The sequence below is a fragment of the Scomber japonicus genome, chromosome 20 (assembly GCF_027409825.1).
Source record: "Scomber japonicus isolate fScoJap1 chromosome 20, fScoJap1.pri, whole genome shotgun sequence".
Classification (NCBI taxonomy): domain Eukaryota; kingdom Metazoa; phylum Chordata; class Actinopteri; order Scombriformes; family Scombridae; genus Scomber; species Scomber japonicus.
In genome coordinates this window covers 10,973,297-10,990,655 of record NC_070597.1, presented here as the reverse complement: position 1 = coordinate 10,990,655, position 17,359 = coordinate 10,973,297, and the positions used below count along the sequence as shown (strand labels likewise).

The following is a 17,359-nucleotide window of genomic DNA, read 5'->3' as shown; positions in this document are numbered from 1 at the left end:
TTTGTTCTTCCGTTGAAGGGTGCTGCACTGAAGTACATTCCCACCATTGTCAATGATGTCAAGCTGGTCTTTGATCCAAAGGAACTAAGGTAATTTCATGTGATACATTGATATTTCTGTGTCGTGACAATGATACCTAGTGTAGACAATTAAAATATCAGAGAAAACCACTCAATGTTAGAGGAGCTGTCGTCATAGCAAATTGTACATCTCTTTCTGAACTATTTCTGTACTTTGTTTTCCTGGTAAGACCTGACTATAATTTGCTTTTCTGTGAGTTTCTCAAAAAAAGAGGGGGTGTTGCTGAAAATCACCACAGCAGCTCATTAAAGCAAATGTACAGAAAATGTTGCAATAGGTCTTGAATGTTTTTTCTCAAAGGAATGAAAGGAGAAATCATAACTGCTTTTGTTTTTCGAGGCGTCTGCTTCAATTCAAATGTCATGTTTAGATGTAGCTCTAACAAGCAGATAGGATATTGTGCTGCTGTAAAGACATAGAAGCACCATTCATTTATTTCTGGCTCTCTACCTTTGGCTGTTTTTTATAGAAAACAACTCAACGTGCACAAACTAGACTGCGATGGGCATCGGCTAACAATGCTCAGGTTGCCTTGGAAACTCAATAGCTGCTCCACTCCAGTGTCCATTTCATTTAATATTGTCTGCTGTGATTGTCTGCCACAGCTTACTTATTGCTCTTCCTAATAATACATTACTATATTGACGTATCACATGATCATGTTATTGTGGTAGTGGTACTAAATTATATATTTAGAATGATGAACAAACAGAACAACATGAAAAATTCTCTACTTTAAAAAAAAAATTGAATAAACTATAATTCTCAAATGGCTTTAACCTTCAGCCAAAACTTCAGTTTCACATTTTTTGGGGGGCAGTATTCCAAAATTATTTTTTTGAGACCTGAAAGGATGTTACATTTGTGACAAATGCCTCTTGGGTGTGCCCTCAATTTTCTGTCCCATTTGACTGTCTTTAATCTGTTATGCTAAAAGGACACAACACAAAAACAAAGAATGGCCTAATTTATGAAGCATTATACTTACAAATATGTGCAGAATATATTCAGTGAAATACTTCTCAGCTGCACATCTGTTTTAAAGATACACATTTTGTTCTTGTTTTGGTCTAACATTTTATCATCTGTAAATATAGTCATACAGGAGTTGAACTGGTTTTGCCCTGATTGTCTCATGATATTGATATTCTCTCATGATGATATATGAAAACACAGACAATGAAATCAATAGGAAGGGCATAATGGGAGATTAAATCAGCTGGTAGATCCTGACAAGGCTAATGCTTGTGCTTGTAAAGACTGAATTACTCTTACTAATGATGAAATATGAAGTCTATAAAAAATGGGTCTGTTAGTCAGGTTATATTAACATAATTTCATCATTCATTAAAAGCTTTACACGAAACATCAAAACAGGGTGTGTACTTATTTTGCAATATTTTCACTTTGTAAAAAAATAGAACAGAAGGATAATCTCTCATGGCAAAGGCAATGACCATTTGTTGAGTGAGACTGTTGTTTTAATCATCAATAAAAACAAAAATTAAAAAATGTCATGAGATACTGACGGGATCTGCCTACTTCTCAAATGTCTTGGAGGTAACCCTGTATTGTTGCATATTATTTCAACAAATATCTTACAATCATAAACATGATCTATTTTTATGGCAGCCTGAAGACTGGCACAAGTAATGATACTCATGTAGGTATTTTCCAGACCTTGAAATGTGCTTTGCCTGTTCATTTGCAAGCACTCAGCAAGGAGCCTCTTCCATTTGCCCCATATCAAGCACCTGGGCAGCTGCCATTTCCTCAGCAGATTCTAGGCTACACAGGACTGGCAATCCTCTGCCTTTGGCCTCCACTCCACCACTATCACAGCCACAGTGAAGGGTGGGAGGGGGCCGGGGGTGGGGGTGGTGGTGGTTGAGGCAGCTTTGGTCTGAGGTGAAAGACAGTCTGTCAGCTCATCCGGTCTGTCTACCATCAGCTCTCTGTTCAGCTTTCACAGCTACCTGGACTGATTTTTTTTTTGTACTTTACTTTCCCTTACATCTCAATTTAATTGACCACCTATGGAGTATGGGCTGCTCAAAGTGTGACACAGATTCAAAATGTTCAAAGGGGTTCTTTTTAATTGAGTCATTCAGGATGAGACATGAGAACAATTTTAAGCAGAAACCTTTTTTACATTTTTTGGATTGACTCTTGACCTCTCTTCATCCTCTATGTGCTGTGCAGCCAAAGGAACCATATGCTATCTATCTGTATGGTGCAGTATAGTATAACACAACAACTGGCACTTTTGTGGAGTTGTTGAAACAGTTTAAGAAATCTTGATTTAATTGTGTGGTCACACCTGTCCTCGTTGAAAGTTTCAATATATTTGCATTAGAGTTACCTGGTTCCCAGATGATACTTCATTCCAGGAACAATGAGAATAAATAACATAACAAGTGTGACACTAGAAGCTCTGCCATTTATTCTGGAGTTACAAAAACAAACATATGGAAAGCTCTCGATTACAACTTCTGAAAGCTGTGATCCTTTATGAATCATTCTTTTAACCATAAATCAGTGGCCAGGCTCTTTTCTTTTCTAGCAAAGGTGGCATCAGCTGTTTCTGTTGTTAGCACAAACCTGGCTGAGTGGCCGAGCTGGAGGCAACTAAATTGAAGCCTTGGGGGCTGCGGTGTTTCATCCCCTGCCAGAACCTTTCTTCTCCTCCTTGAGCCTCAGCTTGCCAACATAATGAGCATCAGTCCTCTTCATTGAGGAGAAAACTGTCAGCTTTATGTTTGTGCATGAATGCAGTTTTAGCTCTAAGGCTCAGAACTGTTGAATGTTCATAGTTTGATCTTGCTGAGCCACATGTTGGTTGTGTTGATAAATGAATAGCCAGTTAAAAACAGAAACATAGTTGAATAGTGTGCATTGGCATTATAAGACTGTCTGGAAGTCATCTTTCAAGACAACAGCTTTGTGGAACGGAGAAGCAAGAAAGATTAAAGTCCACTGAAGCCATTAGAATTGAAACAGCAAACATCCACACAGGGGTTTTCACTTTTTTGGGCTGATGAGGCTCTTCTCAGGACTGTGTGGATGAACAGACTGTGCTTGATTATGCTGCTCTGACTCTGCTGTCACCTTTATTGAACCTGTTAGGGAATGTAAAGTTTTATTGTCTTTAAATATATGGAGTTTAGTGTCCTTAGCCTGGCTACATCTTTAAAAAGAGAAAAGAAAAAAGAGGTTTAGGCTGCCACGTTTCATATCATGTTATATTTGCTGCACGTATAGTGGTATGATACATTCTTACAATGTTTAGTTGCTATAATTGATATTTTTCACAATAACAATGTACTGTATATTGTCAGAGGCATCACTCATACAGAGAATGATCTGTAGCTCTTGGTTTTACAGAGCTTAATAGCAAGTTTTGCCTCATTGTTTAGCTGTCAGACTGCATCTTTTTGTTCTCTCTCACTGCTCTCATGGCATCGTTTTTGGTCGCAGCAGGCTGTTTTCAGAGAAATAGCCTAAAAACTGACTATAAACTGCCTTCCCAGCACCAAATGGCAAACAGACACAGTCACTGACTAGCTGGTGAACATAGTGAAGCAGCTAAAAAGCCAGATATTTCCCTCAGGAGTGGGTAGAGACTACAAAGCAGAGCAAAAAGAGACTTTACATTCAACCAAGTGGCCAGAAACACCACTCCATATAAATGATGATGTTGCTTCATAGCTGCTCAATGTGTAAATAAGCAACTGTTTGCCAGTAGGTTCAACATAAGTTGAACTTGTTAGCAAGTTAATGATATGTCAATGTTGTGTTTACAACTTGTTTCCAGTCCCCCCAATTGGCCAAAAAATCAGTTAATGCATATTTAGGAAACCCTTTTATACAGTGGATGAAAATGTTTGCTGGTGGATAAATAAATGAATTATATACAAATTGAGGTACTTTGTCTCATGCAAAATCCTTAAAAAAGCTAAATTGCCATGAAGCAGCCCTGGTCTTTGATTTGCAATATTTTCCGCTGTTGTCTAATACAACCAGAGAGAGTGAAATCTCTAACTGGTAGCAAGCTGTCCACAGAGTTCACCTCAGGTCAGCTCATCTGGGTCATTTGACAAATCTTTGCTGTCTTATGCTATATATTGTCATTCCAGCCCTAGCCAGAATATCTGAAAAATACCTGTGCAGGTGTGCCGGACCTTTTAATTGCGTTTTGGATGATTGCTTGTGATTGGAAGCAGTCGACCAACTCAAGATGCCTGATCAGTTTGACCTTTTTGTTTTTGTCCTTCTCTCTCTGTAGCAAACTGTTCACAGAGTTCATCCTGAAGGTTCCCCCGGGTCGCCTGGTGAAACAGAAGCTAGACTGTCTGATTGACATCGTCCACAGTGATCTCTTTACTCAACACGGTGAGAGCACACACACATGCAGTGCATGTACTTTCACTCATGGTGCAGTAATATACGCAATCACACACACCACCTGCCTCCCTGAGGCAGCCCTGTGTGAGCCCACAGTAAAGGTCATTTGTGAGGAGTGTGGAAATCTCTCGTTATTTACCAGAGTTAAGCATCCCCACTGCTAAAATCAACTGCACTTGTCTGTATCAGAGTATTGGTACTCACATCTACCCATTTTTTAAGTCTCAGTCCCTACTCCTTTCTGTTTTGATATTTGTTTTTTCCCCTTGAATGTGTTTATTAGGTTTAGTTTCTTTTTCATTGCTTGTCTCAACACTGTCATACACATTCAAGCCACACACTTTGATCGTACACTCGGTCACTGTACTATGTGCTATATTTTGAGCCTTTTTGTGCCAGTGTCAAATATGAAGGGCAGGGATTCAGCATTTCATACCCTTTATAAATGTTGAGATGGTTAATGAGGACCTAACTCTCCAGTCTGCAGCGATCTGTAGACATGGACCTGCTGCACTGATGGTCCAGGATCAAGCATTTCGCTAGAGAGACCAGTCCACTGGGGCCATGTGAGGTTAGGTCTCCATTTAGAAGCATATACTCTCTTGTGGTGGTAAATTAAATGCAAAGTTAATCCTACCCAAATAAAACGACTGCAGTGATTTAATGTGTCTCGCAGGGACAACACATGCCTCGAAGCGGTCGACAAACATAGAGGAAGTGGACAACAATTATCCACTTGCACAACTGCTCTATGCCTCCATCACTAGCAGATGTATAGTTCAGCATGGATGTAAAGTAAACAAATGATTAGATGGAATTTGGATAGGATGTAATGGAGAGTTTCTCATCTTGAAGTATTGAACATAACACGGTGTAAATATCTCTGGCTTCTACTTAATAATCCAGTCCTTTCATACTTTAGTACCATAAAATTGTCTGATTGGTGGTTTGGCCAGTTGAGTGAGTAACTATTGAAGGGCAATGCACAGTGCGTGGTCCTCTGGTCATTACTATTGATCGGTTGGTGTAATTGTAGACAGGCAATCCTCCATGATGCCTGTGAATGGCCTGCTGATCAGCAGGAGGGCTGTTACTCTGATGTAGATACGGCCTATCCTGCTGCTCAGCTCTCACAACAGCTCCATGCACTGGTGCTTTCAACATCTCCTGTAGTCTTTGAAAAGTGCATAACTTCTTTCAAACTGCCAAACCAGTGATGGAGAAGGCTTAATTGCCTTAAGCCTTAAGTGAAATTGTCCTGTCTACATCAGTATCATGCTGAGCACCACTTTGGAGATGTTTTATTACAGATAATAGCCACTGAGATGAGTAAATGAGTTAGCCAGACAGTGTATAAGGTGGTCTAATCAGCTGTAGTAAGTGCATAATGCTTCTGGAATTCATGTTCGTTGCAGACTCATCCCCAGGTGGTCCTTTTAAAGGTTTCCTTGTTAGCCAGTACCAAAGTGAAATGTACTAGAAATGCTCTGAGCAAATAAACGCCCAGTAACAAGCATCTACCTAGATGTGTTTTTCTCCTGTAGGCTGTATAATCATTAAGTAATTAAATGTTTTTGTGTGAAAGCATGCCTTTAAATGAGTATTTTTCAGTCCCAGATGGTGTTGTTTCTGTTTTAAAATGTAGAGTTTAAACAATAAAGTTACCCTTTTCTCTATGGGCTTCATCCATATGCTTGAAATTGAAATGCTGTGAGTTGAATATGATTGGTATGCAGAAGCAATTCCCCACAGCTGATGAAAACTTAGTGAACTCCGAAAACTTGAAGGTTTTTGTTTTTTCTCCACTTTTTATATTTTTTTTTAGTGAAGGCACAATGTTATGTCACCATACTTGTACACTCATATATCTATTTATGTGTTTGTGCGTTTCCACCGGTGTGCGTTTTGAGGAGGTGCAAATGGAATGCTCTGTAAAAAGAAGGTATTATACACTCCCCACAATGTTAGACAGCCTCAGACAGGAGATTCTCTTTTGTGTTAAAGCCCTGGAAGATTACTAAGCACACACTCACACATATAAAAACACACGTTTTTCTTTTAAGCTTTATCAGGCGGGTAGCTGTGAGTTCTCTTCTGCAGCACCAAAAATATTTCAGTGCAGACATGGTTGTCATTTTGTGTCAGGGCTCTCTATCACGAGACCCGGCTAACTCCTAACATTCATAACATTTGTTTTCACGTGTTTATAGGTGAAAGCTTTATGTGAATAATAGCCGTAGCCTACTGTTGAACAATCTGTTCACAATACTGACATCGGCTGTAGGAGGCTATTCACTCATTATTTGTGGAGCTATTTTAGGTGTTTAGACAGACAGCAGATAGCCAGGAGGATTAGGGGTATTGTTAATGGGGCTCTGGGGATGGCGGCACCTGCTCCAAAGTGAAATATCTTGACAACTGTTCGATCGATTGAGATAAATCCTAATGAAGTTGGTGATTGTGAGTTTAGATTTTTGTAAAAATGAATTGCTGGATTTCCATGTTATCAATTTTCAGTGGATGCTTTCATGCTCATCAGAGGATACACTCTTTTGATCTTAGAAAGTAGGATAAAATCAAACTTAGGTTACTACATGTTTTCCCCTCAGGTTGTTAGACATTTCCCACTTTTATACTTTTTTCAAGCAGAAGTATCCTCATACTCTTTTTTTTCATTAAGATTATTAAAAACCATTCAAAAGAAGTCCAACAGCTATGTGAGATTTCCTGGATTACTAGAAGGTTATCATTGAGTAATTGATGCACTCAATGTGAGAGTCATTAAATGAGATTTCAATTCTCCCAGAGTCTGTATTTGCTATATTCCTAATTACAACACAATGCATTCATTAACCTTTTATTACCTTATCATTGTCCTTGTGTGCAGCTCTGTGGCTTATGTTTGATTCACCTCAGACCTTCATTTTTATGTTTGTCTGATATAAAATATGTGGTTAAAATGCTTCATATTGTTGAATTGTACATAGAGTTCCTTTTAGAAAGTATAGTGTATATAGTCTATAGTCAGATAGTGTAAAGACATTTTGCATTCATGTTCAGAAGCTCTGGGCCTTGTTTATGCAGGTTCTTATAGTTCATACATTCATTCATCTTTTTTTTTTCAAATCCTGCTGTTCATCACATGGCCTTGAGCAGTATTGACACCAGGCAAAGCTTTATGTTTGCGTTTTGATGAGTAATGACATACTTGTTTGTCTCAGTTGATTGGCTGTAACATTATCTATAAAGCAGAGAGATTGTATTGATTTTGAATTGAAATCCATAGCTCGGTGGACATTTAGAGCAGCAGTGTATCTCCACCTTGTCTTTAGAAAGATTGTTATAGGAAGAGTTCTGTTGACTATTGGTGTAGAGCACACTCAGTATGCTGCATTTTTGTTCTTGTTATTTCAACTTTCCAAACACTCACAACAGTGAGTTTTCACGTAGAGCTTTCACATAGAGCTTTAGAAAAAAAGAGAGCTTGTTGTATGGACAGAGATATAGGTAGATCTGTACCTGACCAATAGCCAATTAGTTATCAAGAAGGTCATACCTTCTTTAGTCCTTTGGAGAAATCTTTGTACAATCGTTGTTAGACTTAGCACCTGATCAAGAAAGGTGTGTGTGTGTGTGATTGCTTTTCTTTTAAGATTACATTAACACTGATACTCTCCATTTATGTGTGTAAGGAAGATTACTTCTCAGTGCACTGCATGGGGGCAATGAGCGGTGTCAAGTGTTCCTTTCATTTTCAATTTGAGGGTTTTCTTCCCAGTTGTAGGAAGTAGTGGACAGAGGCCATCACACCATTCATCAGCTCTGTCCAGATACTGTGTGTATAATGATTTCTGCTTTTGCTTTTCTTTAGATCAATAAAACATCTCCATAACCCCTCTAACCTATACTTATCTAATTGAACCAACGCAACTCCAATATTTGTCCCAAGGCTTTAAATATGACCCACCCTCAGTGAACAAACATATAGAAGTGCCACTAAGATTGGAATCTGAAGTTTTAATAAAAAATATGATAATTTTGTGGCAGACCGCCGTAGGTTTACCCTCCATGACACCGCTCTCACTTTCTGCCTTATCACTGCTATCCTGTATGTCCAATTGCCAGCCTCATTCTCTGCCCTCTGCATATAGAAAAATCCCTTTTTGATGTTTCTGTAAACATCAGCTGAACCCCTTTGGTGCGGTGGTGTATTCTGTAGAATTAATCAAACCTTTGAAGTTGGGATTTTACCTGTTAGTTTGTCAGAGCCAGCAAGAAAGTTGTTGTATTCCACTGTTTCATTTTGTGGTTTAAGATGCACAGAGGACATAAGTTGTATATGTTTTTTGTCTAGAAAATGGTTTTATTAAGTATTTTCATGCTTTTTCTAATCAAAACTACAACGCTTGACATTCACACTTAAAAGCTGACTTGTACAACAGCAGCCTTTGTTGCTCTGTGGGGCAATGGGACATAAATTAGTTTCGATTAAGGGTACCACAACAGCAGATGATATTAGAGTGATCACTTTGGCCAATCTGGCTAGATTTCCCCTGCTGACGTTGAAATATCATTGAGTTCAATGCTAGGTGTTTTTCCCCCTTACCTGATATTTCAAGGGAGGTCTTTACTTGGTTGAGCTCTGAACATGTTTATGGCTCTAATTGGCTTTTGTTCTGACAGTTGTGTTGTTGTACTGTTACCAATCCCAGGGATTTTGGGAGCTTTTGCCACACTCATTTTAATTAATTTATTCATTGTATACATTGTTTTAATTTAATCCTCTGAGCTGCGAGGAAGCCATTAACAAGCTGTGCTCGTCTGCATCTAGAGTGTGTCGAGAGCATATGTTGTACTGCCTCGTGCGGTCTATCATCTGCTCCACGTGTTGAGCGGCATTGTGAATGTTTATATTTGACGATGTCCCCGCAGATTGCCGTGAGATCCTCCTGCCGCTGATGACGGACCAGCTAAAGTTCCACCTGGAGAAGCGGGAGGAGCTGAAGGCATGCTGCCAGCTGCTCAGTGACATCCTGGAGGTGCTCTACAGGAAGGATGTGGTGAGGAACACACTTCTCAAGCATTATGTACTTTTATTTCTCTCTGGAATAAACAATACGGATAACAAGGGAATCCAGGAGTGCCTCCATAAAGAAGGGAAATACATTTTAACTGTGGTTACGTTACTGAATAGCTGCTAATCAGTGTGCTGTGCTTAATTTATTTTATTGCCCTGTGTGCCCTGGAACGAGAACGTTTTTACAGCACTGTTAATTTACTGACCTGTAGATTTGGCTCTGCTCAGTAATTCATTGCTCAGGGGGGCTAGAGGCCATCCTCAACACCACGAACACGCTCCAAGAACACGGTGATGAACTCTTCTTTACCCTTAGGTGTTTTTAAAACCAGTCGTTGAAGTCGATCACAGAGCCAGTTATATAGCCAGTTAAAGCCAATTATTTTTCCCATTATCAATAAATCTCTTGATAGTTTTTCATTAACTAATTCATTGTTTTTTCACTATCTTAAAATTGTGAAAAAAATGCCCACCACAAGTTCCCTGAGACCAAGGTGACATATTTAAATTGTATGTTTTGTCTGACCAACAGTCATGAACCAAAAATGTTTAATGAACACTTACAGAAAACAGAGAAAAGCAGCAAATCTTCACATCTGAAGTTTTCCTTGATTTAGATTTTTCCTTAATAAATGCCTAAAACAATTTCAGGCAAACAGTTATTATCAAAATGATTGTCAACCCTCTATCAAAAGCTTCTCGGCTCATTTTATTATGGAAATTATTTTATTACTGGAGTACACATCCCTCATATTCAGATATCAGTCTCAGACCTCACGCATACATATATGATAACACACACTCAGAAATGCTCAGCTGCTTCACAAGTGTGTTTCATCCTCTGCCATGCCCAGACTCCTGATGTCCTCCCTCAGGCCCTCTCAGACTCCCCTCACCATTGATCACCACAGCCCGGCCTCCCACACTCCACTCTGCTAGGGATTATCCACTATCTCCCACTTGCTCTTCCATTCACACTCCTTCTCTTTGTGTCTCTCGTTTTGCTGCTTCCTCTCCCTGCCTCTTTCATATCTGTGCTGCAAGTCAACACAAACACAACTCCACGCTTTCCAAGATTTGATTGTCCAAATAGATGAGGAAAGGAAACCACAGTGGATACTGCCCATTTGAGTTTCTAAGTTATCAAACAATCAATTGTGTATTTTTGAATAGACAGATTATTCTTTGTACACTGGGTTTGTGTAGGCTGTTAATACAGGCCTCGATTTTTCTCTTGAAAACGGTCGGGTAATAATGCAGGTTTTGAAGAAAGACGTGCGTCACACTTACTGGATTGGAAGGCAATATGAGAAACTCCCCCCTCCAATCCAGCACTCTTCTGTGTGTTTGTGTTAATATTTGTGTGTGTATGTGCACAGCCCTTACGTGCAAGCGTTATTCAGCTGCAGAAAGAGCTGTGTAAATTATTAAAAGTTTAGTTTGATGCTGCAGAGCTCGATGTGCTTAGAAGATTCCTCCCTATAGACAGGTGGAGACGGTTAAAAAACAGCCCTATGCTCACTCAAACTCACTAATAGGCGAGTAAAAGGAAATAGTCCCATTTATGACAAGGGTACAGCTGCCCCATGGGTGCTTTCCTTTTTGAAAAGCTAGGATTCATAACACATACATCACATTTGTCAGATCTCTTGGCACAAAATGCCCTCCAAGTTTCCTCAGAATTTCAAGTTTGTGAAGTCTCTTTGTAGAATGGAGGGAGTATTAATATTTTACCTATTCCATTCATGAGAAAAATCTGAAACTTTGGTTTGTGGTCTTGCCACAAAAAGTAATAAAAAAATAAATAAATGTCTTAAAAAAAAAAAAGTTTTAAACACCACTTTAATTAGTAGGATACTTAATAAACCTGTGGACCAGAGAACGTAGTCAATTTTTGGTGAAGATCTGAAATCTGATGCTTGAAATGAACCACTTTAACATTGTCAGTAAATCTGCCTTTTTTATAGCAGTTACTGACAATTAATAGATCATTTTACCCTTATTCTTTGGTGATGTATCTTTCTTATTTATGAAGATAAACTAAGATGGCTTGGACGTCTGTATCACCAATGGCCTCTCAGAATCAAGGTTTCAGGGTGTCTAGACTAATCAGTTTGCACTGACATTCAACATCATTCACTTATAATCATTTTTAAATGGCAATGAACCAACAATTTATACATTAGTGGTAGGCTCAACAGCAGAAAATGCATTGCAGCAAAATGGCTGATTTGCAGCCAACTGTAAAACCCTCTCTCCCCTCTTTTTGTATGCATTTAATGCCTTCAGTGCAACCTGTGCACAGCATGTGTAGTATGACTCATGTAAATAATGTCTGCTCTGTCAGATGTGTTTATGGTCATTGAGGGAAATGTAGGATATTTATAACTTAAGTAGAAGCAAGTTGCAGGAGAATAGACTAAAACATGCCACTACAAAATAAGTCTTTGAATAGAATTAACCGGTTATATAACAATAAAAAAGTTGTCACATGTGCACTTTTCTTTGAAATGTTTATCATGTTAGTTGTGGCATTGCCTTCCTTATCTTTGTGTATTAATATTAATGGATGTATTTTTGCAGGGTCCCACCCAGTGGCATGTTCAGATCATCATGGAGAAGCTGCTGAGGACAGTTAACAGGACGGTCATTTCCATGGGCCGCGATTCCCCACACATTGTAAGTCGACCCACAATTTCCACCATCAGTTTTTCACGCACATGCACACACACACACACACATACACATACACGAACCCACCAATTTAGAGGCATCTGTACCACAACCAGCTTAACTCCCACAGGCCCACTGCAACTCCAAAGCTATCATTAAAGGTGAAGTCTACCTTGGCAGAATGCTGTCACACAACCTCAATCTAAGAGTACCTTTGATCTGCTCATATCCTTCTCTAGCCAGTTATGTGTGTGCCTGTGTGTGTGTGTGTGTGTGTGTGTGTGTGTTGCTATTTCATGTGTTTTTGTGTGTGTTTTCCTGTTTGTGTGTCTGATCCTTCACTTATTAGAAAATATCTGCGACTCTGTGCTGTAATCTAATCACTGTATCCCCCTCCACTGCTGTTAGCATCCTTCTCCCGGTCACACTCTGAGGTAGAGCTCAGTAACAATTAATGCACATCTCAGTCATCATATAAATATGCTGTCTGCCTGATACAAGTGGTAAAGCCTTCATTTGTTTTCATGAATCCAAAGAGTCCAATGAATGTCAACTTCTGTATTCTTTGGCACGTTTCATTGCATCCAGTTGATGTCAGTGTTCATTAGCACTGCATGTAGCTTGTGATGTGACTTTGACGTTGGGAACTGGGTAATAACTCTGTACTTTTTAATGAAGATTTAAATTGCAGATCTCTCTGAAGGCACTTAAAGGTGCTTTTACAGCTCACTTAAATACAGCTAAGTGATGAGTGACATTTTCTCTGGACGTCAAGTATGTAAAGAGTCTTATTGGTTGCCGTAGCATCCTGTGTCCCATGCTCTCATGAGTTATTTATCGTATATGTGTGTATCCATCTGGAAAGCAGCAGGAAACGGAATCACCAGTTTAAATGGAAGCTTATCTACTTTCATTACCAGTCACTGAGCCACACCAGCAGAGAGTGATTTACTAAAGGCAACAGTACCCAGAGTTATCACACACTAATCGTCTTGTGTGTGCTTGTGAGTGTGTGTGTTTGTGTGTATGTGTGTGTTATGTCATAGTGCTATAATATGTCTGCAGCACTCATCCTTTGTCCCATGTGTCCTTTTACTCTCTTCTTTTATTATTTTCTTTCTCCCTCACACACACACACACACACACACACACACACACACACACACACACACACACATCCTCCTTGCAATAGAGTGATGTTGGATTGCAGAGATTTTGAAGCTCTCTCTCTCTCTCTCTCTCTCTCTCTCTCTCTCTCTCTCTCTCTCTCTCTCTCTCTCTCTCTCTCTCTCTCTCTCTCTCTCTCTCTCTCTCTCTCTCTCTCTCTCTCTCTCTCTCTCTCTCTCTCTCTCTCTCTATATTTTAGCAATGCACCAAGCTAATTGCATAGATGGCGAGCCTTTTGTTGTGTAACTGATCGCCAACGTGCATTGCGCTGCATAATAGAAGGCTAATGAAGCTGTGACTTGAGCTGAGGCATCCCTATTGCTTCTTTTTCTCCTAGCCAGCAACCTCCATGGGGTCTAGGACTCCCACTTGCTACTTCTCTGGAAAGTCAGATTTAGAGAAGAGGGTGTACACTGGGAGATTTATTGCGAGAACTTGAACCTGCTGACTTTGCCGTTCACCTTTGCTTCTCGCTCTGCTGCCATTTTTTTCCTCTGTTTTTTTTTCTTCTTTTTTACTGCTGTGTGGCTCTTTTGATCATGCATTCCAGATATGGAAGTTGCCTACCCCTTTGTCTAAAAGGCTATCAACACTCATGAAGGCAGTGCACGCAGGTCTCCCCTCTTCTGTATTATACTAAGTGCATCCATTTCAGCATCTCCCCTGTGGTGTAGGTGAAATGGCGTTTCCTGCTTCCAGCAGTGGATGCTGATTGGAGCAAAGGCAGACTAGACTCCTCTCTAGTTAATGAAACTGCTCCACGCATGACCTCCTGTGGCTCTTATTGAAACCATCTACTTTGTATACATGTGGTGCAGCTGCCCTCTACTGTATCTTACTTCACTCCCCTATAGACAGCATGCTTTTGTTGTCCCTACTGACCCCTACCTTTTGTCATCTCCTGCCTTTGTAGCCAGTGAGCCACTGTACTTGGCTGTCTTGACATTTCTAAGTGCCTGCATAATATTTAGCATTAGTGTGCGATGTGTCCTTTAACACAGTTGGAGTTAGAGGTCACATCAAAGCCCTGCCTATTTGAAAGCACTGTGGCTCTTTTATTCAAACACTGTGCATGTTATAGTACTCGGGACAGAAGCAACATTTGAAGCAGGTCCCAGAATTATTATTTAATGATCAATTGGGTTGGTGTGAATTTTTAAGAGCTACGAGGCATAGTTAGCGCTGCGAGAAGTGTCGTAGCTTTCTAATCAAAGGACTGTTGTTGCCGCCTCTGGGTACTGCTGCCTACTCTGCAGGCAGATTGCACACTGCTGCTCACACAACGCCGCAGCCAACCACCGACCTTGTTCTTCTGAGTGGCAGCCTCTTACATTTAGATTTATGCATTAACGTTCTACTCTGTCTCCCGCCTTCCTCTCTTTCTCTCCCTCTGTCTCCCTCTGCCCCCCCCCCCCTCCTCTCTCTTTCTCTCTCTTTCTTTCTTCTATTTCCTTTCTGCTCTCTCCTGGCGGTGGTGGACACAGAATGTTGATGAGAATGATCACAGTGACGGCTCGGGGGCGTCAGTCTTGTTGTGTGTTGTCACTGCAGTAGTACGGCTGTTAGGGACTTAGACACAGCATCGGCACACATTTGCATCATCGGACAACCGAGCAGACTGTATCGTTACACTCGTGTCCACCCTCGCACAGGTCGAGATGAGTCGTTGTTGTGAATATATTTACATTAGGATAGTAGGAGAAACATTTTGGCTGCCCCTGCTAAAAAATGACCACGTTCTACCTTCATGCCCTTGAATTACATGTCGTCACACACTGATGGGAAGCTGCAGCTTGGAAAAAGCGGCATGTTGCACACTTATTTTCTGCTTTTTAAGTCTCAACCAAACCAAATTGTTGTGTTAGCCATACTGACCTTTGAGTATTTATTAATGCATAGTCAGCAAACACCTAAATGTCAACATATTACATTATGTCTAACAGACCTGAGGTTAAATTGTAAACATTTCTAGACACGTACTGTAATCTAAATGACCCCATGGACTTTTCAGTTTTGAGGACTAGCCGACAACAGGTTGCACTTGTAGTTAGCTACAGTGCTTCTCAGTTATCCTGCTGATTTTCCTGCAGTGTGCAGAATGAATGGAGTGGAAAGCTGCAGGGGGACGGACTGTGTTATTGATTGACAGTATGGGGCTGACCGGCTATAGGGGCCGGAGCTTGTTCTTTGCTGTATGCACCCACTGACTGAATATATTGCAACATCTCAGTGACGTCTATTCAGATCAGAAACTTCTTAGTATCTCGGGCTCTCTGCATCACTCACTCTCTTTATCTCTCGGTCTTTATCAGTTTCTGTCCAAATATTTCTCTCAGTATCTCCCTTCCTTCCCCTTTTACTGACTTCTCCCTCCCACCATCCCTCTTTCTCTCTCTTGCTGGCCAGACTGCTGCAGAGCTCTCAGAGAAAAAAAGAAGCATAGTGAGATATGGCACTGCATCATAATGCCTCAAACATCTACTTATCACTCACTCACTGCACCTCTCCTCACCTCTCCTCCCCTCCCCGAAACTTTGACTTAGTATCCTCTGGGGTTTATTGACCCTGTGATGACCCATGTCAGACGCATGCTCACTTCCAGCTCTGTGTGAAACCTGTGGGGATCCGCATGTTGATGTTTGTCGCCTTCAAACCACAGAAGACTGCTGTTAAAGAGTGTAAAAGTGAGATGTGAAGCTGCACTTTGTGTCTTGTTTGTACCTCAATACAGTGCTGTAAACATTCACCTAAGGGAATCCCTGTGGAAATGGCCTTGCTATGGGTGAGAAGAGGTAAGGGTAGGGGAGCAGTGTTGCCCTCAGGCAACACTGGTTCGTGTAGCTTCATGCATCCATGTGAGGGTGACTCTGCAGCTCTGGGGCATTTACTCAGAGCCCTGTCCCCAGTTTACCCCATGGTTTCACCTCAGTGCTGGTCTGTGCTAACATTCAGAAGGTCCACGTATACGCACAAGCACACAGACGTGCCTGTAAATCCCCTTAGACGACATTAAAGTAAGGATGGAAAGGGCAAGAACTGTGCTTTGAGTGTAAGCTGTGGTTCAGCGTGTTCCAAAGCAGGTTGACTTTGTGCATCAGAAGCCTTTAGCTGCTCATCCCTCTGTTTTATTCTGCTCTCGTCTTGTGCCACACCGCTGCATTAAAGAGATCTGGGGCTGATTTTCAGTATTTGCAACCTCATCTCCTGCTTTTCATCTTATGAAAAGCAGTGTTGATAGTTTTGCATACAAAATTGTCAGACCTTACGCACTATATAAAATCATCCCAATTTGTAAAAAATCTGTTTATCAAAATTCCAAAGAAAACACACATCTTCTCAAATACTTGTTGTGGTATTCAGCCATTTGGATAGTTTGTTTAATTTGTCCAAGTTTTGGGGTATAAGACAATGATATTTCTACTTCCATCCCACTAATTGGAGGTGAATAAAATATGTTTGTGGTGCTCAAAGCAAAACTTAACATCAAAACAATTCATCAATAGTATGTCTTTGCCTACATTTTGGGGGAAATGTCCTGGTTACTTTGGATAACCCACAGACACTGGGTCAAATTAAACCAAAACTCTTTACATGGCCAGATACCACTAGTTCTAAGAAAGAACATGCTTTCCAAAATTTGGCCAGACTGACCCTTTAACTTATATGCGCTTGATGATCAGCAAATGATACTCAGTTTACTTCAGACTTTGAGAGCTCAGTGGATGTCTGTTTTTATTTCTTTTTTCTTTTTCTTTTTTAAAAAAGAAAACAGTATAAAATACACAGTATTGCACATAATAAATCAATTGCACTTCTTTAAGGTACAGATAAACATCTAGTTCTCTCTTGATGCTACAGTATAACTACTGAAAGAAACCAATCTGGCATGTACAAGAGTGAAGGTGTGAATCACATGTAGCCAACAGAAAGCAGCATGTTGAAGCTTGTGACAGTCAA

General features: G+C 40.4%; 1 protein-coding gene across 1 annotated transcript in view; it reads left to right on the top strand.

The window, feature by feature from the left end:
• Positions 1-17,359, top strand: part of dock1 (dedicator of cytokinesis 1) — a 183,175-nt gene that overhangs the window by 62,351 nt on the left and 103,465 nt on the right. Inside the window, exons 24-27 of the mRNA XM_053340789.1 lie at positions 19-89; positions 4,367-4,473; positions 9,418-9,545; positions 12,146-12,241. Coding sequence (XP_053196764.1) covers positions 19-89; positions 4,367-4,473; positions 9,418-9,545; positions 12,146-12,241 — 402 coding nt within the window. The remainder of the gene's footprint in view (positions 1-18; positions 90-4,366; positions 4,474-9,417; positions 9,546-12,145; positions 12,242-17,359) is intronic.